The 27,762-nt window shown below is 43.3% G+C and overlaps 1 protein-coding gene across 2 annotated transcripts in view; it reads right to left on the bottom strand.

Moving 5' to 3' along the window:
• Nucleotides 1-27,762, bottom strand: part of PDGFRB (platelet derived growth factor receptor beta) — an 87,408-nt gene that overhangs the window by 27,804 nt on the left and 31,842 nt on the right. Inside the window, exons 1-11 of one of the 2 annotated variants that reach the window (XM_079968205.1) lie at nucleotides 21,738-21,881; nucleotides 21,415-21,497; nucleotides 16,574-16,846; nucleotides 15,606-15,872; nucleotides 14,943-15,085; nucleotides 13,373-13,547; nucleotides 9,749-9,941; nucleotides 8,372-8,487; nucleotides 3,390-3,516; nucleotides 1,957-2,162; nucleotides 55-149 (exon numbers count right to left, since the gene is read on the bottom strand). In XM_079968205.1, the coding sequence (XP_079824331.1) occupies nucleotides 55-149; nucleotides 1,957-2,162; nucleotides 3,390-3,516; nucleotides 8,372-8,487; nucleotides 9,749-9,941; nucleotides 13,373-13,547; nucleotides 14,943-15,085; nucleotides 15,606-15,872; nucleotides 16,574-16,846; nucleotides 21,415-21,497; nucleotides 21,738-21,769 (1,710 nt within the window). In that variant the 5' untranslated portion in view covers nucleotides 21,770-21,881. Of the gene's footprint in view, nucleotides 1-54; nucleotides 150-1,956; nucleotides 2,163-3,389; nucleotides 3,517-8,371; nucleotides 8,488-9,748; nucleotides 9,942-13,372; nucleotides 13,548-14,942; nucleotides 15,086-15,605; nucleotides 15,873-16,573; nucleotides 16,847-21,414; nucleotides 21,498-21,737; nucleotides 21,882-27,762 lie in introns of those variants that run through there. The other variant, XM_079968206.1, reaches the window with a different exon arrangement.

A 27,762-nucleotide genomic window follows, 5' to 3' on the forward strand; every position in this document is an offset into this window, starting at 1 on the left:
GGCTTGCTATAGGACTTTTACTGAGACACAGAAAAGGGTCAGGCATGCTCTTACCTTTCGCCACACAGCAATGAGGATCACTAGGAAAATAAACATGAGCACCAGCAAGGCCAGGATAACTGAGATGATTATCACTTTAAAGGGCAAATCTGAAACATTAAATGTATACAGAAACATAAGGTCCCATTCTAATCAAGAGAATACCAAAACACATTTTATTTGCTTAGATGTATATTTTAAAGCCACTTTTCAGCTAGAAATGCTTACACTAAGAGAAATAAAAAGAATATGCCATTGTTTAAAAAACAAAAATGCACAAACACTGCCAGAGGCTCACCTCATATTAAAACCAGAAACAATCAGCAAACCTGTAAACCTTCCCCACTCAACAGGGAAACGTCGAGAACTGAGTGGGCAGTGCAGGGACACTCGGACATTTGAAGGTGAGTCTTGTGTATGTGTGATTCTGAAGGTCATGGGTTGGAGTCAACTATCTTTTTACTCAACAGGCTTAAGTTAGTCATGACCATTCATTTCAGTGGGTCTACTCTGAGTAAACATTAGTTGACTACAATCCCATATATCCAAGGAAATGCCCAAACATGACTTTTATCAGTGTAAATTACCTGCTTGGAGCTATCCAAGGTCCTGCAGCTCCTGCCAAATACTATTTATATAGAATAGGAAGCCACCTCAGATATCTGTCATAATCTGTGGCATCCTACTCTGATCACAACAAGACACCATTATGGACATTATTTTTTAAAAAAACAACATGAAAGAGAGGTGGAATGGGACTGCAGGTGCCTGACCTCTATGCATTCATAAAAAGGTCTGAAAAGGACCTCTGCCCTGCATGTACACCTGAGCATATACATCTCCAAGCCCTAAGTGGTTATTTTGCTTTTTCCTCTCCATGCGTTGGTGCTTTTCTAAACAGGCATGTCTTCAAGAGCAAGAGTGTCTTGAGTGACTGACTCACCACTATATGCCCAAATCCGCATTTCTCAACACAGGCTGACATCTCTGCTACTTCTCATCAGTCTCTGCAGTAGTGTGGTATATTATCATTGAACATTAAGAATAACTGGGATGTGGGCATGTGCCAAAACAATCGCATTGACTGTTTTGTCACATACTCAACTTCATTGCTCAGCTTGCATCGTTGGTCTCCTTCAGAGTTTTGTAAAGCAGCTCATATAGGGTTGTGGTGATCACACAACAAATAAGCCAAAGAAGCCATAGCTATATAGAGCCACAGAGAACAGCAAAGGATTGAGAAACACAACGCAGTGTTGCAGTATGTTGCTGATTGCTTTGCTGCTTTATCTGGTATGGGAAGGACTGTAGCTCCATGGCAGAGCTCATGCTTTGCACGCGAAAGGTCCCAGGTTCAATTCCTGGCATGGCTTGGAAAGCCTCCTGCCTGAAACCCCGGGGTAAGACTGAGTAAACAATGTTGAACTAAATGCACCATTAGCCTGACTCAGTGTATCCTTGTGAGGGATTGGGGGGGGGGGCAGAGAAAGCAAACATTTGAAAAGATTGTACACTTCCATCCCCTTTGCCTTTCTCAAACCTTTTATGGTTTGGGGCACACAGAGGATAACTGCAGTCAAAAGGAATGGTGGTGTCGAGCTTTGCAGGCACTGGACCTGTAGGAGAAGCTAGGCTATGCATTTATCACATTCATGCTTCCCTGTTCAGTATTTTCTCACTCACTTAACACCATCTGCTTTTGGAATTATGCCTCTTCATTTTCTCTGACTGTGCCTCTATAACTTGTGCTCTTGTGAGTTAATTTAAACACTGCCATATAATTCTAGGAATATCAGAAGGGACATATGGTGTAAGTCGAGGACATGACGATGTTCCTACAATCCTACGCTGAAATAAACATTGCTGTGTGTGCGCACGCACACACACATATTATACAAGACATGCTGGGGTACTCACTGTCTGGGACCAATGTGATGTTCTGAGTATCTGTGCCCAAGAGGTTTTGAGTAGCACAACTGAGGAAGACTGGCTCATCTACTCTGTGGAGGTGCAGCTTGCTTGTCACGATGTAAATCCTCATATCATCCCGGTAGGTGGTGTTTGTTTCCAGAACCATCTCTTCAGAGGCATTCACCAGGGTTTTGGTGGCTTCTGCATCACACCTGTTGTTGAAGATAATCAGCCAATGGAAGACTGTCCAGCTTCTTCAGATGTTTGATTCATTCATGCTGCATCTGAACTGCTGCAACCCAGTCCTGTGCCTGCTTACTTAAAAGTAAGTGTGTACAGGATTGTATGCTAGGTCTAGGTCATTCAGTGCAACATCGAGTATGACCCTGAAAGTACATGATGCAGCCCCCTTGCTGAAGCTGCATCTGGTCAGTGATCACCTTGGAACCCCATGTGCACCACCATGAGTTCCATGAGGGAAGGAAGGCAGAAGTGGCCCACAGGGGTCATTTAAATGGCCGAGCTGCCCGCTCAGTGAGTCACTGAGCGCTGCGCTAAACCGGCGCAGCATGGAGCAGGGACTCACTTCCGTGGTACCGGAAATCACATCTGCGCAGACGCAATCCAGCCCACGGAGCGATCTCCATGGGAGTGAACCAGCCCAGGCGAGGTAAACCTTGCCGACCCCTGATTTTGGCTGTGAGTCACAGAAAACCTGCTCCCTGCCTTGCAGGCCTTTTCCACCTGGCCTTGACTGACTCCAGCTACAAAAGCTGAGGCCGCTGAACAGACTCTTGGATGGGGCATTGTTTGAGGGTTTTATGGGGGTGTTGTTGCTGCTATTATTGACATTAATTTTTGGTATCTATATTTTAAATCTTACGATTTATGTGGAAATTGTTCAGTTTGGTTGTATACTTTTTGATGTTTTATTTATTGTTTATTACTACTTTTGTTACATTGTAATTATGTATTTCCCCCCTTGTTATAAGCTTCCTTGAACATGGTGTGAACTATGGAAAGGCAGCATAGAAATAAAATTATGTATGTATGTAATTCAAGTTCAAAATGTTTGGAGTGCTGAAACTGTGAAAATAGCTATATGAAAACCATGGTCACTGGAAGCTATTAATCCTTTTAATAGGGGAGTCAGGTGTTGTAGCCAAAACTGATAAAGAAGAGAGAGCTGCCTGGAGCACTGAAAAGGAGGAGTATTGCATCCAAACAGGAGGTGAGAAATATTGCAACAGTCTGTTGCAGACCCCATCTGCCCTGCACTTATTTCAATCCTTTGATGAGTAGCATGCCTATTGGAATCCATTCTCTGTGTTATACAGTTATTGATACTCCTATTCCATCATATTTTAATTCCATCCCATGCTACTGGAAGTCCCAAGCACAAATGTACCAAACAGGCCCTTCAGAAGTGATCTCCTTACCATTTGGCATTATTGCAGGTATACCAGACAACCTCTGGTTGGGGCATTCCTTCTGTGATGCAGGTCACTGTTTGCTCCCCACTGGTCGTGTTGCTGTCCTCTCTCAAATGGGTCACCTTTGCTGGTACTGGTTATATTGGAGGAAAGAACACAAGAGAAAAATGAGCTGCTTAAAAGGCAGGAAGGAGGTGGTTGGAATAAACAATTCTCAGAAAACAGACCCCCACCTCTGCCACCCGAAAGAAACATTTGTATTACAAATGATACTATTATTGATAAATACCTAGAATCAGAAACATAGTAGTCAAATTTGAGTCCCTAATTTTGATGATGTCTATATAAACATTCCATTTCCTGATTTCCCGTTCTAATAATCAGGGCATTTACATGTGTGCTGAATTTCAGGGCTCAAACTCATTGAAAATCACCCAAATAATTGTGATGCTCTTGTGAGTCAACTGGTTACAGAGAAATCCTGTGCTTTTGCTGCACGGTAGGTTGCTAATACTGGTGTGTGTGTGTGTGTCAATATATAGTTGTGATCCTGTGCAATTTCAGAGAGAACAAACAGAGCAGCACCCATCACAGGACATTTGTGACCTTCCAGCTGCCCAACCCTTGAATCTAGTCATATACACCAAGCCTTAGGAGCCACCAGATGGAACTGTTGCCTTGTAGGTTTAACACATATTAGATCCCAGCTTCAAAGCCTACATGTGGTCACATGGCAGAACTGGCTGGGAAGTCAGAGGCTAGAACAGCAAAGCACCATAGCCAGTCAGAGGAAGTAATTCCATGGACTGACTTGTGGATGCTTGTCATCCTTCCCACCTCCTTGATCCTATTCACCCACATGTGGTTTTCCATTTTCTGCTGCTTATTGCGCCGGCAGATTTTGTTATGCATCTGCCCCTCCAGCTTTCATTTCAGGCTAGATCTACACCAGGGGTCAGGAACCTAAGGCCCATGGGCTGGAAGTGGCCTGCGGAGGTCGTTTGACTGGCCCATGAGCTGCCTGCTCGCGTGCTGCGCTAAACCAGCACAGTGCAGAGCGGGGACTCACTTCCGTGGCGCCGAAAATTGCATCTGCGCAGATGCCGAAAATCGTGGGCACACACGCAATCCGGCCCACAGAGGAATCTCCACAGGACCGATCTGGCCCAGGCAAGATAAACCTTGCTGACCCCTGAATTCTACACACCTATTTTAAAAAATGCTCTGAAAAAAATCTGCAAACAACAACAACAACAACAACAACAACCAAAGAAAAAAACATTGTAAAGCTCACAATTGAAAATATAATTGAGTTGTGATTTCAGCTCTACAGCGCCATCTGGTGCCACAGTGTTATAAAGCATTTATAATGCTGTATTTCGACTAAAGTAGCAGAGTCTTCACACAGTCTGATTGTATAGTTCACCAGGAAGATGGTGAGATACCAGGATGCTGTCCTCTTGCTAGAGAACATAAGACCAGCCTGCTGGATGAGGCCAATGGCTCATATAGTCCAGCATCCTGTTCTCACAGTGGCCAACTCGATGCCCATGGAAACCTGCAAGCAGTCTGCCCGCATGCAATTTCCAGCAACTGGTATTCAGAGGCATAATGCCTCTGACAATGAAGGTAGAACACAGGCATTGTGGCTATGGTTGGTGGCCATCACTGCCTCCTGGGAGAGTTCCATAGTTGAACTATGTGCTGTGTGAAGAAGTACTTTCTTCTGTTTGTTCTGAAACTGCCAGCATTCGGCTTCATTGCATGTCCTTGAGTTCTATTATGAGGGGGGGGGGGGGATTCTCTATCCACTTTCTCCATGCAATGCATCACTTAATAAACTTCTGTCGTGTCACCTCTGACTCATCTGTTCTCTAAACCAAAAAGTCCCAAATGCTACAATCTTTTCTCATAGGAGTGCTGCTCCATCCCTTTCATCATTTTGGTTGCCCTTTGCTGAACTGTTTTCGAATCCTACCTACAACATATTTTGTTTTTTGAGGTGAGGAAGCCAGAACGGTACACGGTATTCCAAATGCAATCAAGCCATAGATTTGTATAATGGCGTTATGATATCTGCAGTTTTATTTTCGGTTCCTTTCCTAAAGATCCCGAGCAAGGAATTTGCCTTTTTCACAGCTGCCACACACTGGCTTGACATCTTTATTGAGCTATCTACTATGACTTCTTGCCCTTGGTCAGTCACTGCCCATTTAGATTCCATGAGCATATTTGTGAAATTAAGATTTTTCGCTCCAACATGTATCACCTTATACTAGCTTATGCTGAATTCCATTTGCCATTTTAACACCTTTTCACTCAGTTTGGAGAGGTCCTTTTGGAGCTCTTCACAATCTTCTTGTTTTAATGACCACAAACCATTTAGTATCATCAGCAAACCTGGCCACCTCATTGATCACCCCTATCCCCAGATCATTTATAACAAGTTAAAAAGCACAGGTCCCAATACTGATCTTTAGGGGACTCAACTTTCTACATCTCTCCATTCGGAAGCTGAATACAATATATAACGTGAGCTCTGGTGGGATGTGGGAGTGTTTAATGCTTTAGGCTAGGGCTGAGGAACTTGTGGCACTCAATACGTTGTTGCTGAACTCCTGCTCCCATCAGCAGTGGCCAGGAATGATAGAAGCTGCAGTCCTCCCAGCAACATCTGGAGAGCCAAAAGTGCTTCATTCCTGCCACAGACCCAAGTCCATTAGGAGCTCCATTGTGAAGGTGGGTACAGGTGTGGGGGGAGGGAAATCCCTTTCCGCTTTGCGTTATTATCACACAGAAACAGTTGTCAAACAAGCAATTTTTTATTGAACAGGCACAGTGGGAGAATAGGTTCAGAAATTAAGGTGGGCACATGGGGTTCCCAACTTTCTTGTTCCAGCAGGGCTCCTAGGCCCTGTGCATGACACACAGCAGAGTACCAGGAACATATTTCGCTGTTCCTGCATCCACGTCCTAGAGTGTGACTGCACCTGCTACATGGCTGTCTGTGAAGCAGCTTGCACAGGTACAAGAACACTGTGAAAGCAAATGAGGGTAATCCCGTGTGGAAACAATTGCATTCACTCTGGCAGCTGTTGTTGTGGCAGGTCTTGCTGCAGGCTTCGATCACAGTCCACATTCTGCTGGACTTGGAACCAGACTTGCATCTGCACCTGTTGCAGGGTTAGCTGGAAAGAGAGACACAGGGGCAGTGATGAGTAATGGTCAATAGCTATGTTGTTCCGGTGCCCAGATGCTCAGCACATGGTTGTGAGCAAGTGATGAAAACAAAATGCTTTAACTTTAGTGCTCTTCCGCGTCCCATGCCTCAGACCCGCCCACCCCCCCCTCCCTGGCCTGCAGACGCCTGACAACTGCATTCAGAGACTCATCTGTCAATGGTCACAGAAACAAAACTCACCTATCCCATGTTGGGGAGCTGTAGTGGAATTCTGGCTGCTGCTGCTGTTTATTCCTCTTCATGTGCCAAGTCCTGATCCTGCAAAGAAAAAGAGGTCATGTGTTTTTGGCCAGAAGCAGCTGCGCGGTGGTTGAAATGAGTGATTGGTTTTCACCAGCAGAAATAGCTGTGCTTTCTGCTGCCTTCATGGTGTCTGGTGTAGTTCTTCCTCCCTATTTATGCTGTGTGCCCTGTGTGGGATAATTTTGTGCTATCTGCTGAGCAGTGGCAATGGGTGAGGTGAGGTGGAGCCACCCTCCCAACACTGCTTATCTGAGATAGTGGAGAGATAGTGGAGAGATTAGGACCATGCTGGCACTGGTGGGACTGCTACCAGCATTCCATTACTTCCACCAGGACATCCATATGGCCCTAACCTCACTGCCATCTTGACTTGTCATAGGGCTGCCCAGATATGCTGCAGTAATGCTGGCATTGCAAGTATGGCTCCACAGCTCAATCCCACTATATATGTCTCTATACTGCTGCTGTGAAGGGTTGTTCACCAATATGAAGTTTCCAACATTGTGAGGAATTGTGAACATGGAAGGTATGTCATGTCATGTCATGTACAGAATTTGTACTTTGAGGCATGGACTTCCCCTTCCTTGCTTACCTGTGTGGAGAACTTTGTCCTTGCATCCTCTGTCGCAGGAGTGAAGCAGAGTTTCCCATGGGGTGTTTGTCTCTGAAGTCCCGAGGCAAAGTTATCTGCAAGGGTTTTTGCTCTCTATTGATCCAGCAAAGCAATTCTTATGGACTTAGCAAGCACACCGTGAAAGAGAGAGCAGAATGAGAGGGCCAAGAGAGAGTGGCCTAGACTTACCTATGAAAACATTCTAGAATGCTTGGCCTGCCATGTTAAAAAGCACCTGCCACATGGGCAGGCCCATTCATGTGCAACACTCACTCATTACTGCCATATTGCAAGCATGCTAAAACTCCACATGTATGGATGCCACATGTGGTAGCAGAGTAAATGCCAGAATAAACATGAGAACAGATGTAACTTTTGCATGAAAAATGTACCACAGTTTCTGAGTGCTTAATACAGTACAGCAAAGTGGTCAGAGACTTGATGAAACATGAACAGCCTAACAAAGTACGTTTTCCTTTCCTAAGCTCTGCGAATAGAAACCTGCATTCCGTTAATCCTCCAGTTTTGCATGTGAGTCTTTGGCAAGGTCTGCAGTGCAGTGGGAGGGAGCCAGGGATGTGAAATATGCACCACTCTGATTTTATTGGTGCGCCTCTGTCATCAATGCTGTTCCCTACAATTGGTTTTTGTTTGTTTATTGTGCTATGGCTTTGTATTTGTACTTCAAAACAATAAAGCATATTTGCAAAAAAGAAAAGAAAAGAGACTCATTTGTTCACTGATACAGAAGTGAGTTCAGTGTCAATCCTTTTGGCAGTGGGACAATGCTTGTTCCCTGCCCTTGACATTTGTGTTGCTTTTGTTTAAATGAGCTGTGTTGATAAATAATTTCCTAGTGCAAGATAAATTTTTGCAAAGAAATCTGCTCACCATTAATCTGTAAGGTGAAGGAGAGCTCTTTCAAGTCATCTTCATGGAATGCTCGGACAGTATATAAACCTCCCTCACTCTGTTTCACCCTCACAAGGGTTAGAGTAGTATGGTACCTGGAGGAATTAGAACCTTATGTAAATTAAGATGCTGGAGCAGATGATCAGCTCATGTAGAAGCACGAAACCTGCTACAGTTAAAGTGGCATTTCAGCCAAGTCCCTTCAATCAAACTAAATTTGAAGACTCTTGTGAAATTATTGGAGCAATCCAGAAAATTGCCCATCATGGGCTAAAAGAGACTTTTTTCTTTCTTTCTTTCAAGGCAGGAATTTCCCCCCAATTATACACAGAAAAGTAAAGCCACAGTGCTTTTGAAGCACACTGTAGTCACAGTACTTGCTCTGTCATCTCTTTCCCATCCTGGTTTGTTCATGCAGGCTGGCAGGGTGTGTGTGACCATGTGGATCCAGGCGATGGTTAATGCATCTTTGTATGAGGGGATGGTCCCTGCCACTTTGAAGGAAAACATGGTCCCTGGAGTCTGAGGTACCTGACAACTACTGACTGGTCACTAAGATCCCCTTTTTGGGCAAGTGGTGGTTCAGCTGCAGGAACTTTTGGAGGAAATTGATTATTTGGACCCATTCCAATCTGGGTTCAGGCCAGGTTTCGGGCCAGAAATTCACCTTGGTTGCTCTGGTGGATGCCATTTTCTCTGAACAAGATTGCCAGTGTATGAGTGATGGTGGCACCTGCCCAGGAAATGGCACAGTTCATGTACCATCTGAAGCTGGTGATAGGCACTCTTTGCCACAGAGGAGACTTGGGCCTCCATGTGCAAAGGTACTCCCAATGTCCTCAACAGCATACCTATTCCTTCAGAAGCAGTGCAACCCCTTCTAGAAAAGGTGAAATGCCCAGTTCCTGGACCTAGGAACCACTCAGACACAGTGTCTCTGCTTTTAACAGGATTCATTTTGTGAGCCCTCATTCACTGCATCCAGGCAGGCACTGGTTCAGCTTGTGCACAGCCTTAATGGAGACTCACAGATGGGTGTGATGAGGATTGTGCGCCCCAGATGACTACTCCCAATGGCTTCATATAGATGCTAAGTAGCATCAGGGATAAAAGAGTGCTTTGTGGCACCCTGTATCTATGTTGCTAGGGTGTGGCATAGGCTCCCAATACCATTCTTTGAGACTAGTCTTGCAGGTAGGAGCGGAACCACAACAGATCAGTGCCTTCAACTCACAGAGATGTTCTTGGAGGATGCAGTGGTGGACAGCATTAACAGCCACTGAAAGATCCAGAAGGAGCAACCAGGGTCACACTCCCTGGCTGATTTTGCCAGCTCATCTGACAGCAGACACTTACTTGGTTTCTGAGGAATTCCTGGTGCTGATGGCAAATTCACTGTTGCTCTCTGAAGTCAGGGGCTGATTATTCTGAAGCCAAACGATAGTTGGGCTTGGATACGCCTCAATCAGCACATGGAAGGTGTGGCTTTTGTGCAGTTCAGCAGACACTGTGTCATTCAGAATAGTGTGGAAGGTCACAAAGCCATGCTCTAGATAAGGAAAAGTGGGAGAGAGAATTCACAGTTAAGCAGAGTGGCTTTGACTTTGCCATCTTTCCAGCTTCCTCTTGCAGATCTATGTGTTCTGCAGTTTGAACAGCTGAACAGAAAGCAAAGTGACTGAGTGGGTAGGAAGGAAATGGGATCGTTGAGAGATTGGAGGAAAACAGAGTGACCGGCGGGGAGCAAGGGGAGAATGTAGAGTGTCACAAGGGGAAAAGAGAAAGAACAGAGTCTCCAAGACAGTGCATGTGCACACATGTTGGATCCAGTAAAACGGATTATTTTAATATTGCACTTCTTTCATGGGTTACCAACATCCCACCATCAAGTCACGGCTCACATCTGTTTCTTAATGGAAACAACAACAAAATCACAGATCTGACACTTTCCAATTCTGCAAAAACATGAATCTGAGGCATGGATCCTTAGGGATCCTTGTAATTTTTACAATTCCTCTCAAAACCACCATCAAAACATAGGTCACCTTTGTGTACATAGGTGTGCTTGTGACTTCTTGGTGGTTTTGTTGTCATTTAGTATAAAAACCATGAATACATGTGAGGCTCTGTGTTTTGGAACAATGCTTTTGCGCTCCTTAGAAACACCAGATCTGTGATTTTAACAGTTCACCAGTGCAAGCTTTTGGGGGAACCCAATGAAAATTATACAGTCAAGAGGATCTACTTTAATTCTACTAGATATCCAGACCCCATGGAAAAGTGTTCATGTTTTATGCTTTTCTGTCTGTTGATGTATGACCTGGCTGTAAAGGGAAATAAGTGACCAGAGGGAGAGGTGCCCACAGGCCCCACAAAGGTTGGCAACTCCTTTGCAAGATAATATTTCTGTAAAAATAATCAAAGCGCAAAAAAAAAAAAAGGTTTATAGAGTCAGTTCAACACCATCTAATTAAATTTCACCAGGCTGATGGAATTTTATATACAAACAAACATACCAATCACTCTGATAAAGATGCTTTGGGTTTCTTTTTGCCCATGATAGGTGTCAGTGGAGGTTTGGAGGAGGCAAAATGGCGACGAAGGTAGCAGCCTAGTTAACCTCGTCTGCTTTTAGATTAAGTTTTAAGTAGTTTTAAGTAGTTTTTCAAACCCTTTGGGGGTTTATCTCTTAATTCTAATGATTTAGTGGATGCATTATCTCCTCAACACTGCCTTCACTTTTCTTAGCGTTTTATTGTTTTATTGTTTTATCACCGGACTCGAGCTTTAGCCTTGCTGCCTCGCCGCACCCCCTGCCGTACATTTGGTGCTGTGGAGCTGAGTAATCTCCTGAAACGAGTGAGAGGGGAAGGAAAAGAGACCTGACCTGACTCCCCTGTCGTGAAGAGACCCCCGTCACTGGGAAAGGAAAAACTCAAGGTGGGTGATCGGAAACACCGAAAATGGGGGTTGAAACAAGTCCCCGTCGAGTCCCGCCGGTATGAGTAAGAGCGTCTTCAGCAAATTAGGCTGATAAGAGGCGCAGCTTGGAAAACCCCCCAGCTTCTATCAGCTTCTATCAGCAAAAGGTCACTGGGAGCCGATGGAAGAACTCTCAAACTTTCCTCCCTTCCTCCCCTTTCCAGCCCCACCAAAGCTGCCTTAATAACTCACGGACAGCATTCCCTCTTGGGGCTGACAGTTCCTCTCCCTTGAAGCTCCGGAGCAACACGCACAAGTGACCTGCATGAAGGTGGCTGCTGGACTCTGGAACAGATCCTGAGACCCAAGCACCTTATTAAAACCTATACCCCACAACAGAGGAGCCATTTCTTTCCCCTCTTTTTCTTCTTTGTTCAACAAGGCAGCTCTTAATTCCGCACTTTTATTGCATTAGCGCTTCAGCGTTTTCATTGCTTTTTACCTTCTGGTACCTTTTTACCTTTTTACCCTCTGGTACCTTTTTACCTTCTGGTACCTATATTTAAGCAGAGAAACATATTGAGACTCAGTGCTCACTGACGAGCTAAGCAGGAGAAAGCTGCAGATACACCCCTACTCAACCACCGGCCCTGCAAATTAGGAAGAAACACTTGGGGACAACTGGCTCTCTAATTGGAAGACAACTACCCAACTACCCAACATGGTCCTCACCAGAAAGATATGTAAGGAGTTGGGTATTTTGCCAGATTCGCCACTCAACCCCCCGGGACCTGGAAAGAGACAAAGTAAAATTATAAATTATTTCCCTAAGAGGGAGGAGTGCATGAGTGAACAAATTGAACTAATTACTGATGAAGCCACTCCTCCCCCCCTTACTCATCTTGACTGGTCACATTACCCCAAAGAGTTTCAACAAAACTCTGGAAACACAAACTTTCCAAGAAGCTTGGCGCAAGAACTAGCCCTAGCAGAGAAACCTGAGGAAAATATTTCTGTCATCAATAATCAGCGGCCTTCAGCAGAATTAACAACATTCCATCAAGACCAGACGCCCACTTTTAAGTATACTCAAACTGAACTGAGTGATGGCCTCTTTCAGGCCCACCTCCAAGACATAAATACAGACCTTTCCAACATAAAAAATTATTTGACAATAACAAATGGGTTATTGCTGACCCTTGTGGAAAACCTTATCCCCCAACCAAAAGAGACAATAGCAACTGATGCACCCCAAATGCATAAACCAGAAGGACCTGTGAAGATGAGACAGGCAGCAACAACCAAGAAATTACAAAAAATAGACCAAAAGCCAGAGAAAAGAAAACTAAGAACATTAAAACAACAAGGAAAATAAAGACAAGTCGACATAAACAATGGCAGAAATTATTTAAACTACTTCCATCGGACCCAAACAAATCTGCTGTACGAGATAAAAAAGAGAAAGGCAAGAAGGGGAAAAGGAAGTCATCGCCACAGCTAATGGCTAAGGAGGTATCCCCGAACCGGAGTTTAGAACGAAATGGGAGGATGGAAGCAACGTCCCAGAGCCCTGATAATAGGTCACTCAGTGAACTTGATATTGGGGGTGAAGCGGTACCTAACAATGAAGGCAGCAAATCGCTTAGCAAACTGAGAAATGGGGACAATGCAATGCCCAATCGCGATGACAACACTATACAAGATGAGCAAGCCTTTACTCAGGCAAGATGTTGGAACCTGATCTTAAATCCCCAAAAATTGGTATTTACAAACTTTCCAAAACCAAAGGGCTTTCTTACAGGGAAAGATCGAAGAATGAGCTCCTTGAACATTCTGAATGATATATTGCCAGGAGCAGTAAAGCCAAATGATATTAATAAGTGACCAGAGGGAGAGGTGCCCACAGACCCCACAAAGGTTGGCAACTCCTTTGCAAGATAATAGTTCTGTAAAAATAATCAAAGCGCAAAAAAAAAAAAAAAGGTTTATAGAGTCAGTTCAACACCATCTAATTAAATTTCACCAGGCTGATGGAATTTTATATACAAACAAACATACCAATCACTCTGATAAAGATGCTTTGTGTTTCTTTTTGCCCATGATAGGTGTCAGTGGCCTCACAGATATAATCTCCTTCATCCTCTAGCTCTGCATTGTGGATGGTTAAGGTGGTACTAGTATCGCGACTGCCCCTTGTTCCAACATCGGTCCATGGTTTTACCTCCTTGCCTACCTGCAGAAGAATGGAAAAAAGATTACATGATGTAAATAGTAGGAGTTTTTTCAAGTGTGTCAAAGGGTTTGTTGAACCCACATAGCCATGCTCAAATGATTGTAGGTAAGAGCATAAGAATGCAAGATAAGCCTGTTGGATCAGGCCAGTCACCCATTTAGTCCAGCATCCTGTTCTCACAGTGGATGACCAGGTGCCTATGCAAAGCCTGAAAGTGGATAATACCCCTTGCAGTGGAGGTAGAGCATAACAATCATGACTTCTATCTACTGATATACAGGTAAAGGAGTCTCTATAGGAGTCATTCAGGGATGTGCAAATTCTCTGCTGTTCATATGGCACTTGCATCTGGCATCTATTTTCCATCTAACAAATCAACACATCTGATGTTGAAAGGCCCTTAGAAGAAAGCACGATGGACAGTGTGCTAATACATAAGTAAGGCAGCTTGGTATGCTTTTCCCCATTCTTCTACTCAAGCAGCAGATTGTGTTCACTCTTTTATTTATATTTTATTTTTAATAGGAGTATTTACATATTACCATCTCATAAAGTAACAAGGCAGGGGACGCGGGTGGCCCTGTGGGTAAAACCTCAGTGCCTAGGGCTTGCCGATCGCATGGTCGGCGGTTCGAATCCCCGCGGCGGGGTGAGCTCCCGTCTTTCGGTCCCAGCTCCTGCCCACCTAGCAGTTCGAAAGCACCCCTAAGTGCAAGTAGATAAATAGGTACCGCTTTATAGCGGGAAGGTAAACGGCATTTCCGTGTGCGGCACTAGTGCTGGCTCGCCAGAGCAGCTTCGTCACACTGGCCACATGACCCAGAAGTGTCTCCAGACAGCGCTGGCTCCCGGCCTCTTAAGCGAGATGAGCGCACAACCCTAGAGTCGGACACGACTGGCCCGTACGGGCAGGGGTACCTTTACCTTTGCCTTTAAAGTAACAAGGCAGTGAACAGAAATGGAGGGCACTTCATGAATGAATTCATTAATATTTCCATCCTATCCTAGGTGCTCATGGAGTATTCAGTCATCAAATTATTAAATAATATTTATATGTTACCCTGTAACCATGTTCCCAGGGCATTTTGCCACAAAAAATCAAGCAAGTTAATGGTGCAATCTTGTGCATGCCTTCTTGGAACAGACTACTCCCAGGTAAGTGTGCATAAGTATGCAGTCCCAAAATTATTACTGATTGTGGGAGGGAGCGTCCACATTTGGCTTTGTAGTCCAGTTATTACACTCAAACAGTTGCCTCTCTGCTGTAATGACTGCCCACCCTTCTACAGAGAAGACAACAGGGCAATTAGTCCATCACTTGTGTTATGTCCAGTCTGGACGAGAAGACAAAACAAACCTCCCAGCCACTCCCCACCGCCCCGGCCATTTACTTACCTTCTGACCAGGATAACTCCAAGTATAATTGACCAGATCAATGCCTCTCACTGCACAAGTCACACTGATATTTTCCCCTTGTTTCAAAATAGTTTGCACAGCACTGACAGTGACATTGATGACGGAGGTAGGAGAAGAAGAAACTATAAAAGGGGAAATTTCAAATTAGTATGAAAAGAAGCCAAAATTACAGGAGGACAGATTCACATGACTGAAATTGCACATGGGTTGTACACCAAGTTCATATTGCTGGCTTCATGGTTGTTGTATGATTATTCCTTTGCACATTGAGTTTAATTTTCTCTCTATGAAGATGTGAGTAATCCTGCTGCCTCAAAAAATAAATCTCAGCATAGGCTGGAGAATAAATATGGCAACACAATGGAGTAATACATCAGGCAACTGTTCCAGGTGCAAAGCACACTGAATACTCTGCGGACATGGCTAATTTTAATTGAGCAGGTCCACTTCCAAAAGGTTGTCTTGCACTTTGGGCAGGAGGGTGGACTGGCTTCATTTGCTACATGTTGTTCAATGGGTGAGACTCAACACCAAAACACAAAATTAGGCTGCTGTATTTCAGTACAGAAAGGCCGTAACTTTTGACTGAAGAGCAACTCCTTTGCCCACATTAGATGAGGAAAGTATTATGAAAAGGTTCACCTTGGATGCTGTACACATAAAATGTTTCAGAGTCAAACTCCTGCTCGTCCAATGTTGCCCTGCAGATGTAGGACGTGTCTTCAAAGTACCCCTTGAAGCCTTGTTGTGCAAAATAAGTGCTGGGGATTGGGTCATCGATCTTCTTTTCATAAAGGGTCACTCTTGTGTTGGGGTCTGTCACACGGCATGGGATAATGTCTTCACCATGGCCTGTGGTGAAAACAAATGTGTCCTCTTGGCTGCTAGGTACGAATGGCAAAGAGGGGTCTATAGGTAGAAGAAGGTAGAGAGAAACCAATTAATTATGCAACAGCACAGATAATATTCAGTAACAATAATAAAAAAGATGAATTCCTGGCATAAGACATTTGTAAACTGAACAATTAATAATAATAATAATAATAATAATAATAATAATAATAATAATAATAATATTTATACCCCACCCATCTGGCTGGGTTTCCTCAGGCAATCTGGGTGGCTTCCAACTGAATATTAAAATATTATTAATATTAAAAACAATACAGAATAAGGATGAATTGGAAGAGACTCAGCATCAGGTTTAGTGTTATTGGAATACTACAGTCCTATTTTCTCTCTAGCTTGGACAAAGCAGCGTTTCCCTCTTGTCAGACTGGAGTTGTTGCAAAAGAAGATTATATATATCTAAGTTAAATTATTTCTTTAAGGTGGGCCATCTCTGGAGATGGTAGAGTTTTGTGGAAACTGGACATGGTAAAGAAAAGAGGAATGGGGCTAGAAGCACACTGTTCACAAGAGTTTGAGTTGTTTGTTTCTTGCATATGCCACAAAGTTAAAACCTGTAGCATTCACAGGCCCAAACCACACCACAGATCACTGTGTCACCTTTCTTCAACATCCTCCTATATATTCTAGTCTTCCAGATCTCCATGCATGCACACCAACCCAGAGACTTAAAAGCAGCAAGGCACTGCAATCTCCAATACCTGGTACAAAAATGTAGATGGCTTTTTCCTCTGCGGATTGTTTGTAGAGACAGGAATATTCACCCGTATCATAGCCGGTCACATTCCTGAGTGTAAGGACGCTAATAAAAGTGTTGTCCCTTCTCTCCAGCCCAGTGTCTAATACGTGTTTGCTGTCCTTTTTCCAGTAAATCTCGTTCTGCCCTGAGCATATCACAGAAAAATCACTGTAGAGGCTGAGGATGACTTCTTGGTCATTAGGCGAAATCTCCAGGGAGCTGGTTTGTGGCAATCCTTGAAGAAAAACAAATCATAAGAGAAACACTAAAGTCCCACAGTTCAGAAGCTGAGGTGGTGGTGTTAAAACTTGTTAGCCGCTTGTTACCCAAAGGTCTCCAAGCGACTTACAATACATGGCAGTAGTCATTAATCATTAATCATGCATTCATTGTTTTAACTCTTGAATTGCATGCAAAGCTCAACCACAATCCTGATTGCTTTAGTGGTTCTAACACACTGGTCAATCTCAGATGTTTCACGAAAATTCATAGGCATATATGAGATAATAGGCCTCTTTCTCCACCTACTATTTCTCAACCAAAAGTGAGAGCCTGGTGTTGGTCCTTAATTGCTTTGTTATGGCAAAACAAAACATTATAAAGAAAACACAGACTTGCTCAGTGATGATTATATGCTGTGAATAGATAATTAAGGTTGCAATCCTCTACGAACTTACCAAGAGACAGGTACCACTACATTAATAATAATAATAATAATAATAATAATAATAATAATAATAATAATTTATTTGTACCCCGCCCATCTGGCTGGGCCTCCCCAGCCACTCTGGGCGGCTTCCACAGAGACCAAAAATACACCAAAATGTCATACATTAAAAACTTCCCTGAACAGGGCTGCCTTCAGATGTCTTCTGAATGTCAGGTAGTTGCTTATCACTTGGACATCTGATGGGAGGGTGTTCCACAGGGTGGGCACCACTACCGAGAAGGCCCTCTGCCTGGTTCCCTGTAGCCTCACTTCTCACAATGAGGGAACCGCCAGAAGGCTCTCGGCGCTGGATCTCAGCATCCGGGCAGAATGATGGGGGTGGAGACGCTCCTTCAGGTATACTGGGCCGAGGCCGTTTAGGGCTTTAAAGGTCAACACCAACACTTTGAACTGTGCTCGGAAACGTACTGGGAGCCAATGTAGGTCTTTCAAGACTGGTGTTATGTGGTCTCGGCGGCCACTCCCAGTCACCAGTCTAGCTGCCGCATTCTGGATTAGTTGTAGTTTCCGGGTCTCCTTGAAAGGTAGCCCCACGTAGAGCGCAATGCAGTAGTTAAATAAGATTTACTTCTGAGTAAAGGGACGTGGGTGGTGCTGTGGGTAAAACCTCAGCGCCTAGGACTTGCTGATCGTATGGTCGGCGGTTCAAATCCCCGTGGCGGGGTGAGCTCCCGTCGTTCGGTCCCAGCTCCTGCCCACCTAGCAGTTTGAAAGCACTCCTAAGTGCAAGTAGATAAATAGGTACCGCTTTATAGCGGGAAGGTAAATGGCGTTTCCGTGTGCTGCGCTGGTGCAGGCTTGCCAGAGCAGCTTCGTCACGCTGGCCACGTGACCTGGAATTGTCTCTGGACAGCACTGGCCCCCGGCCTCTTAAGTGAGATGGGTGTGCAACCCCAGAGTCGGTCATGACTGGCCTGTACGGGCAGGGGTACCTTTACCTTTACCTTTACCTTTGGACATGTATAGGATTGCACTGTCAGACATCAGCACAGGGCCATAGGCAGGCATAGGCAAACTTGGCCTCCAGACTACAACTCCCATCATCCCTGACCATTGGTCCTGTTAGCTAGGGATGATGGGAGTTGTAGTCCAAAAACAGCTGGAGGGCCAAGTTTGCCTATGCCTGGTCATAGGAAAGCCACAAGATAATCCATATATTTTCTTCTCTTAGAACGTTTAAGATTCTGGCTTTTTAATACTGTTGAAGAAGGGGACAGTCATAGGAACAAGCTGCATTTCATTGCTTTTTTCTATCATGTATTTAAAAGGTGAAGTGTCTTCCATGACACTTATTTCCATTATGTGATTTCATTTGCAGGTTGTGTTGGATAGATCTAGTCATGTTCCAAATGTGAGAGGAAAATCACAACAAAGCTAAAAGTAAAATTGCCAGGAAATCTTTCGGAAATGTTAAGGTAGACAATGTCTTCCTGAATTGCTTCCTATGATCCCATCCCAGCTGCCAGCTTCCTAGCTTATGCAGAGAGGTTTCCCAATGTTACTAGAGAGTGGAAACAGCCATATAAGAAGGATATGCTATACTCCACTTAACTGTCCTCCTTCTCATTGTGTAATTGCACTCCCACAGTTATTATATTGGTCATGGAAGTACAACAGTCACAAATCATTTCCCATTGCATAGGACAATGAAAGGAGAGTGCAAAATGCTTCAGTTTAGAAATGTACACTGCAGCTTGTCCTTAGAAAGACAGAAAGAGTCTTGCAGATTTATTACCAGGCTATATCTCTATGTAGAACTCCCAATTCCAGGATTTCAAAACTCATCAATCTGAGCTTCCAAAATATGGATTACTTTATTTATTTATGGTGCTTTTCAGCACCCTGCCTTTCCATTAAGAGGTGGCTTACAAATGTTAAAAACAATGAAATAATACAGGGGAAAAAATGGAAAAATATAATAAAGGGACCCAAAATATTTGAAAGACTTTTGTTTTTGTTGTTGTCTTAAAACAAATGAACAGCCACCCTGATCTGCTTTTTAAACATATTTTGCCCACATCTAAATAAATAAAAAAAATGTTCCCCACAAATACAGCAACAGAGACTTACTATGCTCAGGACATTTACAAAATAACATGAATAAAAGGTGTAATTGTAGCAGGGGGAAAACAAGATGTTGAAGGACAGCAGTGGAGACTGTGAAGCAGTAAGTTTTAAGCGTGGGCATCTAGGAAGCAGTTCTGGCCCTGCTCTTGGAGCATAAAGAAAGTGAAGGTACTCATGTTGTTTCATTTGGTGCCAAGGCACAAAATCTTTATTTTGAAGGTCCCTTGCCTGAAGGATGTCAGACAGACAGCTTCTTCAGCTGCCAGAAAACCTCTGCCAGAAATCTTCCATTTGTGTAGAAAGAAGGAGAAAAACACTATAAGAGACCTCCACAATTTGCAAATAGGGATGAACAGATCACTTTATTTCTGGTCTGTATTAGTTTGCATGTGCTCCATTTCTCCATTTAATCTCCAATTTTAAAATAATTCAAAATTCATATTTTTGAATGTATTTTCTAATAAATATACATTTTGAAACTCCCCCCCTCAAAACACACATTTCTAAATGTATTTCTCCATCTTTAAATGCATTAGGGTATTTTTTTTAAGCCAAGAAAGGTGCAAAGCCTGAGGGATAACTGTGCCCCAATCTGCATAATAATCCAGGAGATGTGGATCAGATCAGTTCCTACTGAAATTCACAAATAATGAATTCCTTAAACATTGCAGTTTATAAGCGACCAAGGTGAACTCAGTCCATCCAACAGCAATGGCAACTTCAAGCGAAGCGTTTCACTGAGTGGATGTGCCAGTCTGCTAATGTTTGCACATAAAGCTGCATTTTAATAATAATAATAATAATAATAATAATAATAATAATAATTTATTTATACCCTGCCCATCTGGCTGTGTTTCAGGACACAGCAACATGATGAAAAGCTGACAACCCTACTATGCACACACAAACATTTCTTTCATCCCACTGTCACTTCTGATGAAATTTTGCAATTTTTTTGAAGCAATACCACACAACATCTGAAAAAAGCCGGAAGAGTGTACAGCAAACCACCAGAAACATCCCTTTTTAAAAGTGACTTAAACTTTCTGAAAAAACCCCCACAATCCTTTAATTTGGTTTAGCTTCAGAGAAGCATGAGGGTACTTCTGCTTAAACACAGGGTAGTTTCAACTTCCCTTTTCTGATAGCAACCCTTATATGCCCCTTAAAATCTCCCTAAAGGTTTTGGACCCTCTGTTTTGTTTATGTATTGTGATATTTGCGGTTCTTATCAGATTGTTTGCAATTGTATATTGAATCATTTTGAATTGTTTCACTTACAAGGCAGTGAAATTACTTTAAAGAGGGGTGGCATATAAATGTTTTAAATAAATAATAAACAACAAAATAAATGCTATTTATTTACATTTGACATTTATTGACGCCCTATTAATAACACCCTATAGGGAGAAAAGAGAACATTTAAACATTAAACTAGCACATGCACGAGAAAGCCTCCAACCTTCAAGACAGAGCTTGAGAACCTGAAGTCCTCCAGATGTTGTTGGATTCCAATTCCCAGCCTGCATGGCCAATCGCCAGAGATTAAAGGGGTTGAAGTCCAGCAACTTCTAGAGGGCCACAGGCTCCCCATTCTTGTTTTAGGGGCTACCTCTGGTAAGCAAAATTAGCCTCTCCCTTGCCTATACAGAAGCACACTGCACATACTTGGGTTCATCCAAGCCTTTTAGGTTGCAGACATAGCTCATAGCTGTTATAAAGGGAATTGTGGGCTGCGTATTTATTCCTGTTTTGTGAGTTGTACAGGCCTGCCCTACAAGAACAGGAAAATGAGCATGTTGCAGCCTATGAGGGGAAAAAGGTCTTTCATTTAAATGCTACTGGGTCTGCACACTAACACTGCATGCACATGGCTTAAGACAGGGGGACATGTCTCAACAGGAGAACTGCCATATCTGCACCTCCTTTTCTCTTCATCTGTCCTGTGCACCGTGGGGATTCCTTGAGAAGTTCACACAGAGACACTTAGTCATGTGTTTGCTTACCTGTGAGAAAGAACAGCAAGAAGAGGAGCATCTTCAAAAACAGAAGTCGCATCGTGGGAGTTCCTTTCGTAGCAAGCAATGCCCTGTTAAAGAAGCAAATTCTTGTGAGTAGAAAGCTGGAGAATACCCAAGTTCCTTTGGAGAAAACATGAGATTACAAATGTGACTATCAATTCCACAGGAGACATCTTCTCCCTGTAGACTAAATTACTAACATGCTCTTTCTCAGCCTCAGACAGGGACCACCAGTGTAGGTGGAGAGAGGAAATCAGCAAGGGAAATCCAAGGTAATCAAAAGTTCAATGTGGTTTTTGGCTGCCAACCTTTTGACAACGAACATTGAAGTGAGCCTCATACAGAAGGCAAGTCCACAAAGTGCAAATCCTTGGACTGGTCATACACTGGATCAATGTTGGTGAACAGCCAGCCTATGCTATCTTCCTCCACACTATAGGTTGGTTGTGTATTGAGTGCATGGTGATTGCTGAAGATCCAAACAGAGTCTGCAGGGATTGCTCATAATTCCTCAGCTTTAATTTTGGAACAGGGTTAGCATAGGATCATAACCACAGCATTCCAGATTAATGAGCTATGAAGCATCTTTGTGACGACTCATGGTACTTCCTGCGTCATCTAAGGGTCAGTTTATTTTACTAGCTGGATATAGTAGGTGTACAGAGTGTGTATGCTTGAAACCACTACAACTCATCTGATTTTTATATATGTCTTCTGAGCAACAACACTTCTCCTGTACATGTGAGGATTACTACTAATCATAACACTTAGGGTTTATACAGTGATTTTACTTTTTTGCAAAGTTAGCAAATTATAGAACTGTGGAGTAAATTCCTTTTATTCCCACTTTACAGATGAGACAGTGAACCTGAAGATGGAGGCCACACCCTTTATTTAGAAACTGGCTGTAGTACTTTTTACTATGCTCTTATGAATATTCAGTATGCCACTCAGGGTACTTTTACTAAAATAGTGAATGACTATGAGCAGGACAATGCATCCTGTATTGCTGCTCAATGCAAAACAGGAAGTGCCAGTCTGCTCTGCCGCACCACCCACTAGGCCACCTTCTCCGAAGAAGTGGTGCTGTCTTCCAGCAAGATCTCACTGAAATCTTGTGAGATGTTGTGCACTCCACAATATCTTGTCAGGTTTTGGTGAGATCAGCACTTTTGCCTCATGGGTGCGCTGTGCCTGGTTATGTGATTGATCTCTAACACTCACAGTTTCTTTAAAATCCTTTCTTTAAAAAAATCTAAAATATATGGGGCAGGGTTGCATATGGATTTGCTGTTGCCTATATATGATATGGTGTGTGACTGATTCTATTAAAAAAACAACAACCCAACTTTCCTAAGCGCAGTGGCCATTTAGAAATTCATTGTCTTCTTATGACTCTTTGAAAGTTGTCATGACTCTTCAAGGAACAAGGCCAGGGATTCAGAGGAAATATCATTGCCATATGTTCCCACTGCACCAGAAGGTTTAGCATAAGCAGAGTCTGAGTTGCCAGCACCTCCCTGGTCTGGTGAGTTCATAATGCCTCAGAGAAACCATCATTTCCCCTGGTTGCTGAATTGGGCTAGACCCCTTTAAATGAAGAGGCTTTGAGCACTGGAAGGGGAGATCACCACCCGGAAAGAGCTGCAGCTTTATTTAGGGCTCGCTTTGTGTTTGCCTGCCATTGAAGCATTTTGAATTTGCTTGCATGACCTTTCAGCCTGAGCTTTGCATGGAGCTATCCAGGGTGCTACTTGCTTTGCTTGACCTTTGCCTTGCTGGAACTTGACCCTTACCATATTTGGCATTGCCTTACTAGAACTGGAAACTGGCTTTGCCTTGCTGGAATCTGAATCACTCACCCAGCTCCCTACCCACCACCAATACTTGGGATAGAATCCTATCTGGCTGAGACCACTGAAATAATAAATAAATTCCAATAGACAGTTGGTGTAATTTGTACGCCTCTTCCTATGATGTGTTTTCCTTAGCAAAATGAAATATGTGCCTTTCCAGCATGCAGAGATTAGTACATTACAGATTCCAGCTTATACAATCTGTTTATCATATTTCTTGTGTTAAGTATGTTCTGAATATTTTTGCAAGGTGTTTTTTTTAAAAGACTTTGTTTGAAGAAGACATATTCGGCCATAATTCTATCATTCCACAGTTTTAGTGACTAGAATTATGGAACTATAGGGACACATGTTGGCCTGCAAAGAAGATTCCTCCCTCCCTCATGAGCTTTCTTTGCCACAACCACCAGCAGCAAGAAGGGTCTTTGTATATCACTTGTTCATAGTGACTCCAGTGACCTTTGCTCGTAATAGCTCTATGAACTGTGATTGATTGATACCACATGCCCAGAGATGGCAGCAGTAGTGGCAGCAGAGACACCAGTTTAACTGGGGAAAGGACTCTTAAAAATATCACTCTTAAAAACATCTCCTTACCCCTACCCCCCTGGTGAACCTTCCTTGCTACAACACGTGATACAAGACTTGCTGTTCCAGATCTATCACTCTGAGAATCTATCTATCAGCCTGATTTTATTATTGTGAAGTGCTTTGTGAACCATTATGATGGATATGCATTATGGGTAAGTGTTGTAAAACAATAAATGGATAATTCCAGAAAAGTTAGGCTGCCATTCTATGTGCACATACTTGGGTATAAGTTACTCTAAACGCAATGTGCATGCATAGGATTAGAGTATTACTGTTTCTGAACAGAAGTGAGAACTTCTCCATATCCCACAAGGACTAACCTTCATATCACAATGGTAGCTTGATAACTGTATACAGTCATACCTCGGGTTAAAGTAGCTTCAGGTTGAGCATTTTCGGGTTGCGTTCTGTGGTGACCTGGAAGTAACAGAATGGGTTACTTCCAGGTTTTGCCACTCGTGCATGCGTAGACACTCAAAATGACATCACACGCATGCGCAGAAGCGGCGAATGGCGACCCATGCACATGCAAACGTGAGTTGCGTTCTGCTCAGGATACAAATGGGGCTCCGGAACGGATCCCGTTCACATCCAGAGGTACCACTGTAAATGTAATGGGGTGAGAATCTCATTTATAGGGAAATGCCTATTCATTCAATTTTCCTATGCACAGCTGCTCCCTTTATTCCCATAGGATTGAAAGGGAGGAAATTATTATTATTATTATTATTATTATTATTATTATTATTATTATTATTTCTACCCCACCCTCCCCAGCCAAGACTGAGCTCAGGGAGCTAACACCAAATATATAATACATTAAAAACACAAAATCAAACGATTGGTTAAAATACAGTTCAAAATCAGAATTCGTGGGAACCCACGAATCACAGCCATAGGGGTAAGGAATATTGAATGTTCACCAGGCCCACCCACCTGTGCTGGTCTCATATGGGCTGATAGAAAGAGCCAAGGAGGCCACTTACATACATGGTCCCACAGAAAAAAGGGGGTCAGACTGGGCCCAGACCAAAGGCCTGGCAGAACAGCTCAGATATGAAATTCACTAGGCTATGTCACAAAACACTTATGGTCCAGTCAATTTCTTTCCCCCGCCCTTTACCTTGTACTCTGCTTCTTTCAAAAGCTTTTCTTCTCTTTGTCTCTCATTCACTCACTCACTGTTTGGCCAGAGTGAAGTAAAACAACAAATTTGTGTCATATTGTTGTTGTTTAGTCGTTTAGTCGTGTCCGACTCTTCGTGATCCCATGGACCAGAGCACGCCAGGCACTCCTGTGTTCCACTGCCTCCCTCAGTTTGGTCAAACTCATGTTAGTAGCTTCGAGAACGCTGTCCAACCATCTCATCCTCTGTTGTCCCCTTCTCCTAGTGCCCTCAATCTTATATTAGTTGGTATCAAATAGAATAGAATAGTCTACTATAACCCCTAACAGCAAATCAGATTGAGCTTCGCTCACTAAAAGTACTAGCCTCTTCCTCAAAAACCCTAGTTCATCCCTTGTGCTGGGGGGTGGGGGGAAATGCTTGGAAAAGGAACACCATAGAGCCAAAGAAACAAACAGAAAGGAGAATGTTCCACTTGAAAAGAACAAAGAAGATGGCAAATTCCTGGGAAATTAAAAACGCTTGAGGGGAAAAGTTGGCTAGGATTGCCATGAGATAGCAACTTGTTCAGCTAGAAGCAGCACTTGCTGTAACTGTCTGCCTGAAGAGATCATGCCCATACATATCATATATATAAATAACATTTGTGGATCTGATTTTATCAGCAAAGGGGGAGCATGGCTGAGGAGTACAGTGTTCTCCTCCCTCGTGGCTTATTCCCCCAGTTTTCTTCCCTGAGTGCTTGGCTCAGCAACCTGGGATGGGGACTATGCAAAGGAAACAGCACCCTTCACTCTCACACCTGCTTGCTGTATCAAAATTGGATTCGTCTCTCTGTTATGCAATTTGTACAACTCACCTGAAGAATATTGCAGCCGTGATCATTAGCTCCCTTCTCTTTCCTGGTTTTAGCCTACATAGAAGGTCTTAAATGGTTTAAGCCCCATATACCATCAAAACTAGGTCCTCCCATATATCCCATTCCAATCTGTAAGATCAGCCAAGAACATCTTTCTGATACTGTTTTCACACAGCAGTGAGGCATTCTCTGTGGCCATTCCCTAGATATGGAACAGTCTCACCCTGCAGGTGTAATAAAATCCAAGCAGAGTCCTATCAGTCTGGGCTGGCTTTCATAGTGAAGGTGGCAGAAGGTGCATATAGGGTAGCTTTTAATAATGACATCTCACTCTTAAAAAATACGTATTTTTGTTATCCTCTTGAGCTTTCAAGGCTAGAAAAACAAAGAAGCAAATAAATGTTCTTTTCCCAAGAAGTAGTCCCTTTCCAGACAACTGTTTCAAGGGAATGTGCAGACATCACTCAGCTGCACAGGAAATCCAAATGTTTTCCCTCCAGATAGTACATCAGTTGTGGGGAAATTTCATTTTGCAAGCCCTCAAACCACAAGTTAATGGTGCTGGGAAATGCAACCCCCTCCTAGGTTCCCCCACCCACCCGCTCTGCTAGTGTTCCTATTTTGATTGATTGTGCCTTGGAAGGACCTCACGTGGATGTCATGAGCAGCTGGTGGATGGTGCCCATGGCGTCATTGGTGACCAAAGGCATACTCCTGCTCATTGCTGCTCATGGCACCTTTTGGAAAGCTATTTGCCCATGTTAAAATTGCTTTTCTAAGAAGCTGAGCTTTCCCTGCCCTACCAGACTATCAGGTTCATATAACCTTTACATTTAAAAAGCATAATAATCCTGGTGAACACCAGCACCTTTCCTCACTGCACTTTCATCCCCTGCCCTCTAGTTTCTTCCTATTTTGTTCCTCTTTGGCTCTGCATTCCTCCTCTTCAGTAATCACCTTTGAAGCATGCATGTACTCTGGTTTAATTTTTATTTTTAAGGGGGGTGGAATAGCAAACAGGCACAGTACAGAGCTACTTCTCACTGCAGCAAGGAGTTAATAGTGGGACTAAGAAACTGCATTACTAGTGAAATCAAGCCAGCACTATGTTACCATACTAACATAAGTATTTATTTATTTTACTTTAAAAACATTTTTATGGTCCACAGGATGTGACTCTCAAGTAGACTTAATCAGCTTTCCCCCTGGAAATTAAACACTGGTCCTTGCCATTATGGCTCAGTCACCAAACTTTATCCTCATGAGAAAAGTGACGAGTCGCTGTCTCCAGTGCACAGATAAAAGGCTGACAAACAGGAAATACCTTAAAGCCTAAACCAGTGTTTCCCAACCTTGGGCCTCCAGATGTTTTTGGCCTACAACTCCCATCATCCCTAGCTAGCAAGACCAGTGGTCAGGGATGATGGGAATTGTAGTTCAAAAACAGCTGGAGGCCCAAGGTTGGGAAACACTGGCCTAAACCATTTAACATGTCATACTTTTGAACAGCCTAGACCACCAGATGCAGGACCATAAAAGTGAATGCCACAAATAAATCTGTTTGGGTGCAATCGTATACTGAAGATTCACCAGATAGGAAGGCTATGGGATTTGGTAAGCCGCACTATGGCTGCAGAATGTCAGATTCTACACTGCCACCATGTCAGAAACCCCAGTTTATAATATCTAGATAGTAATACCAACTCAACTACAGGCCAAACTACACTTTATGTTAAACATACTGTTTGGTGATAAAAGTTTCCACATTTTTAAGTTAAATGGTAGCCATTGGTGGTGCGGATCAGGATCTAGACCAGGGGTCAGCAAACTTTTTCAGCAGGGGGCCGGTCCACTGTTCCTCAGACCTTGTGGGGGGCTGGACTATATTGGGGGGGGAATGA

Source organism: Podarcis cretensis (genome assembly GCF_951804945.1).
Source record: "Podarcis cretensis genome assembly, chromosome: 2".
NCBI classification, from domain to species: Eukaryota; Metazoa; Chordata; class Lepidosauria; order Squamata; family Lacertidae; genus Podarcis; species Podarcis cretensis.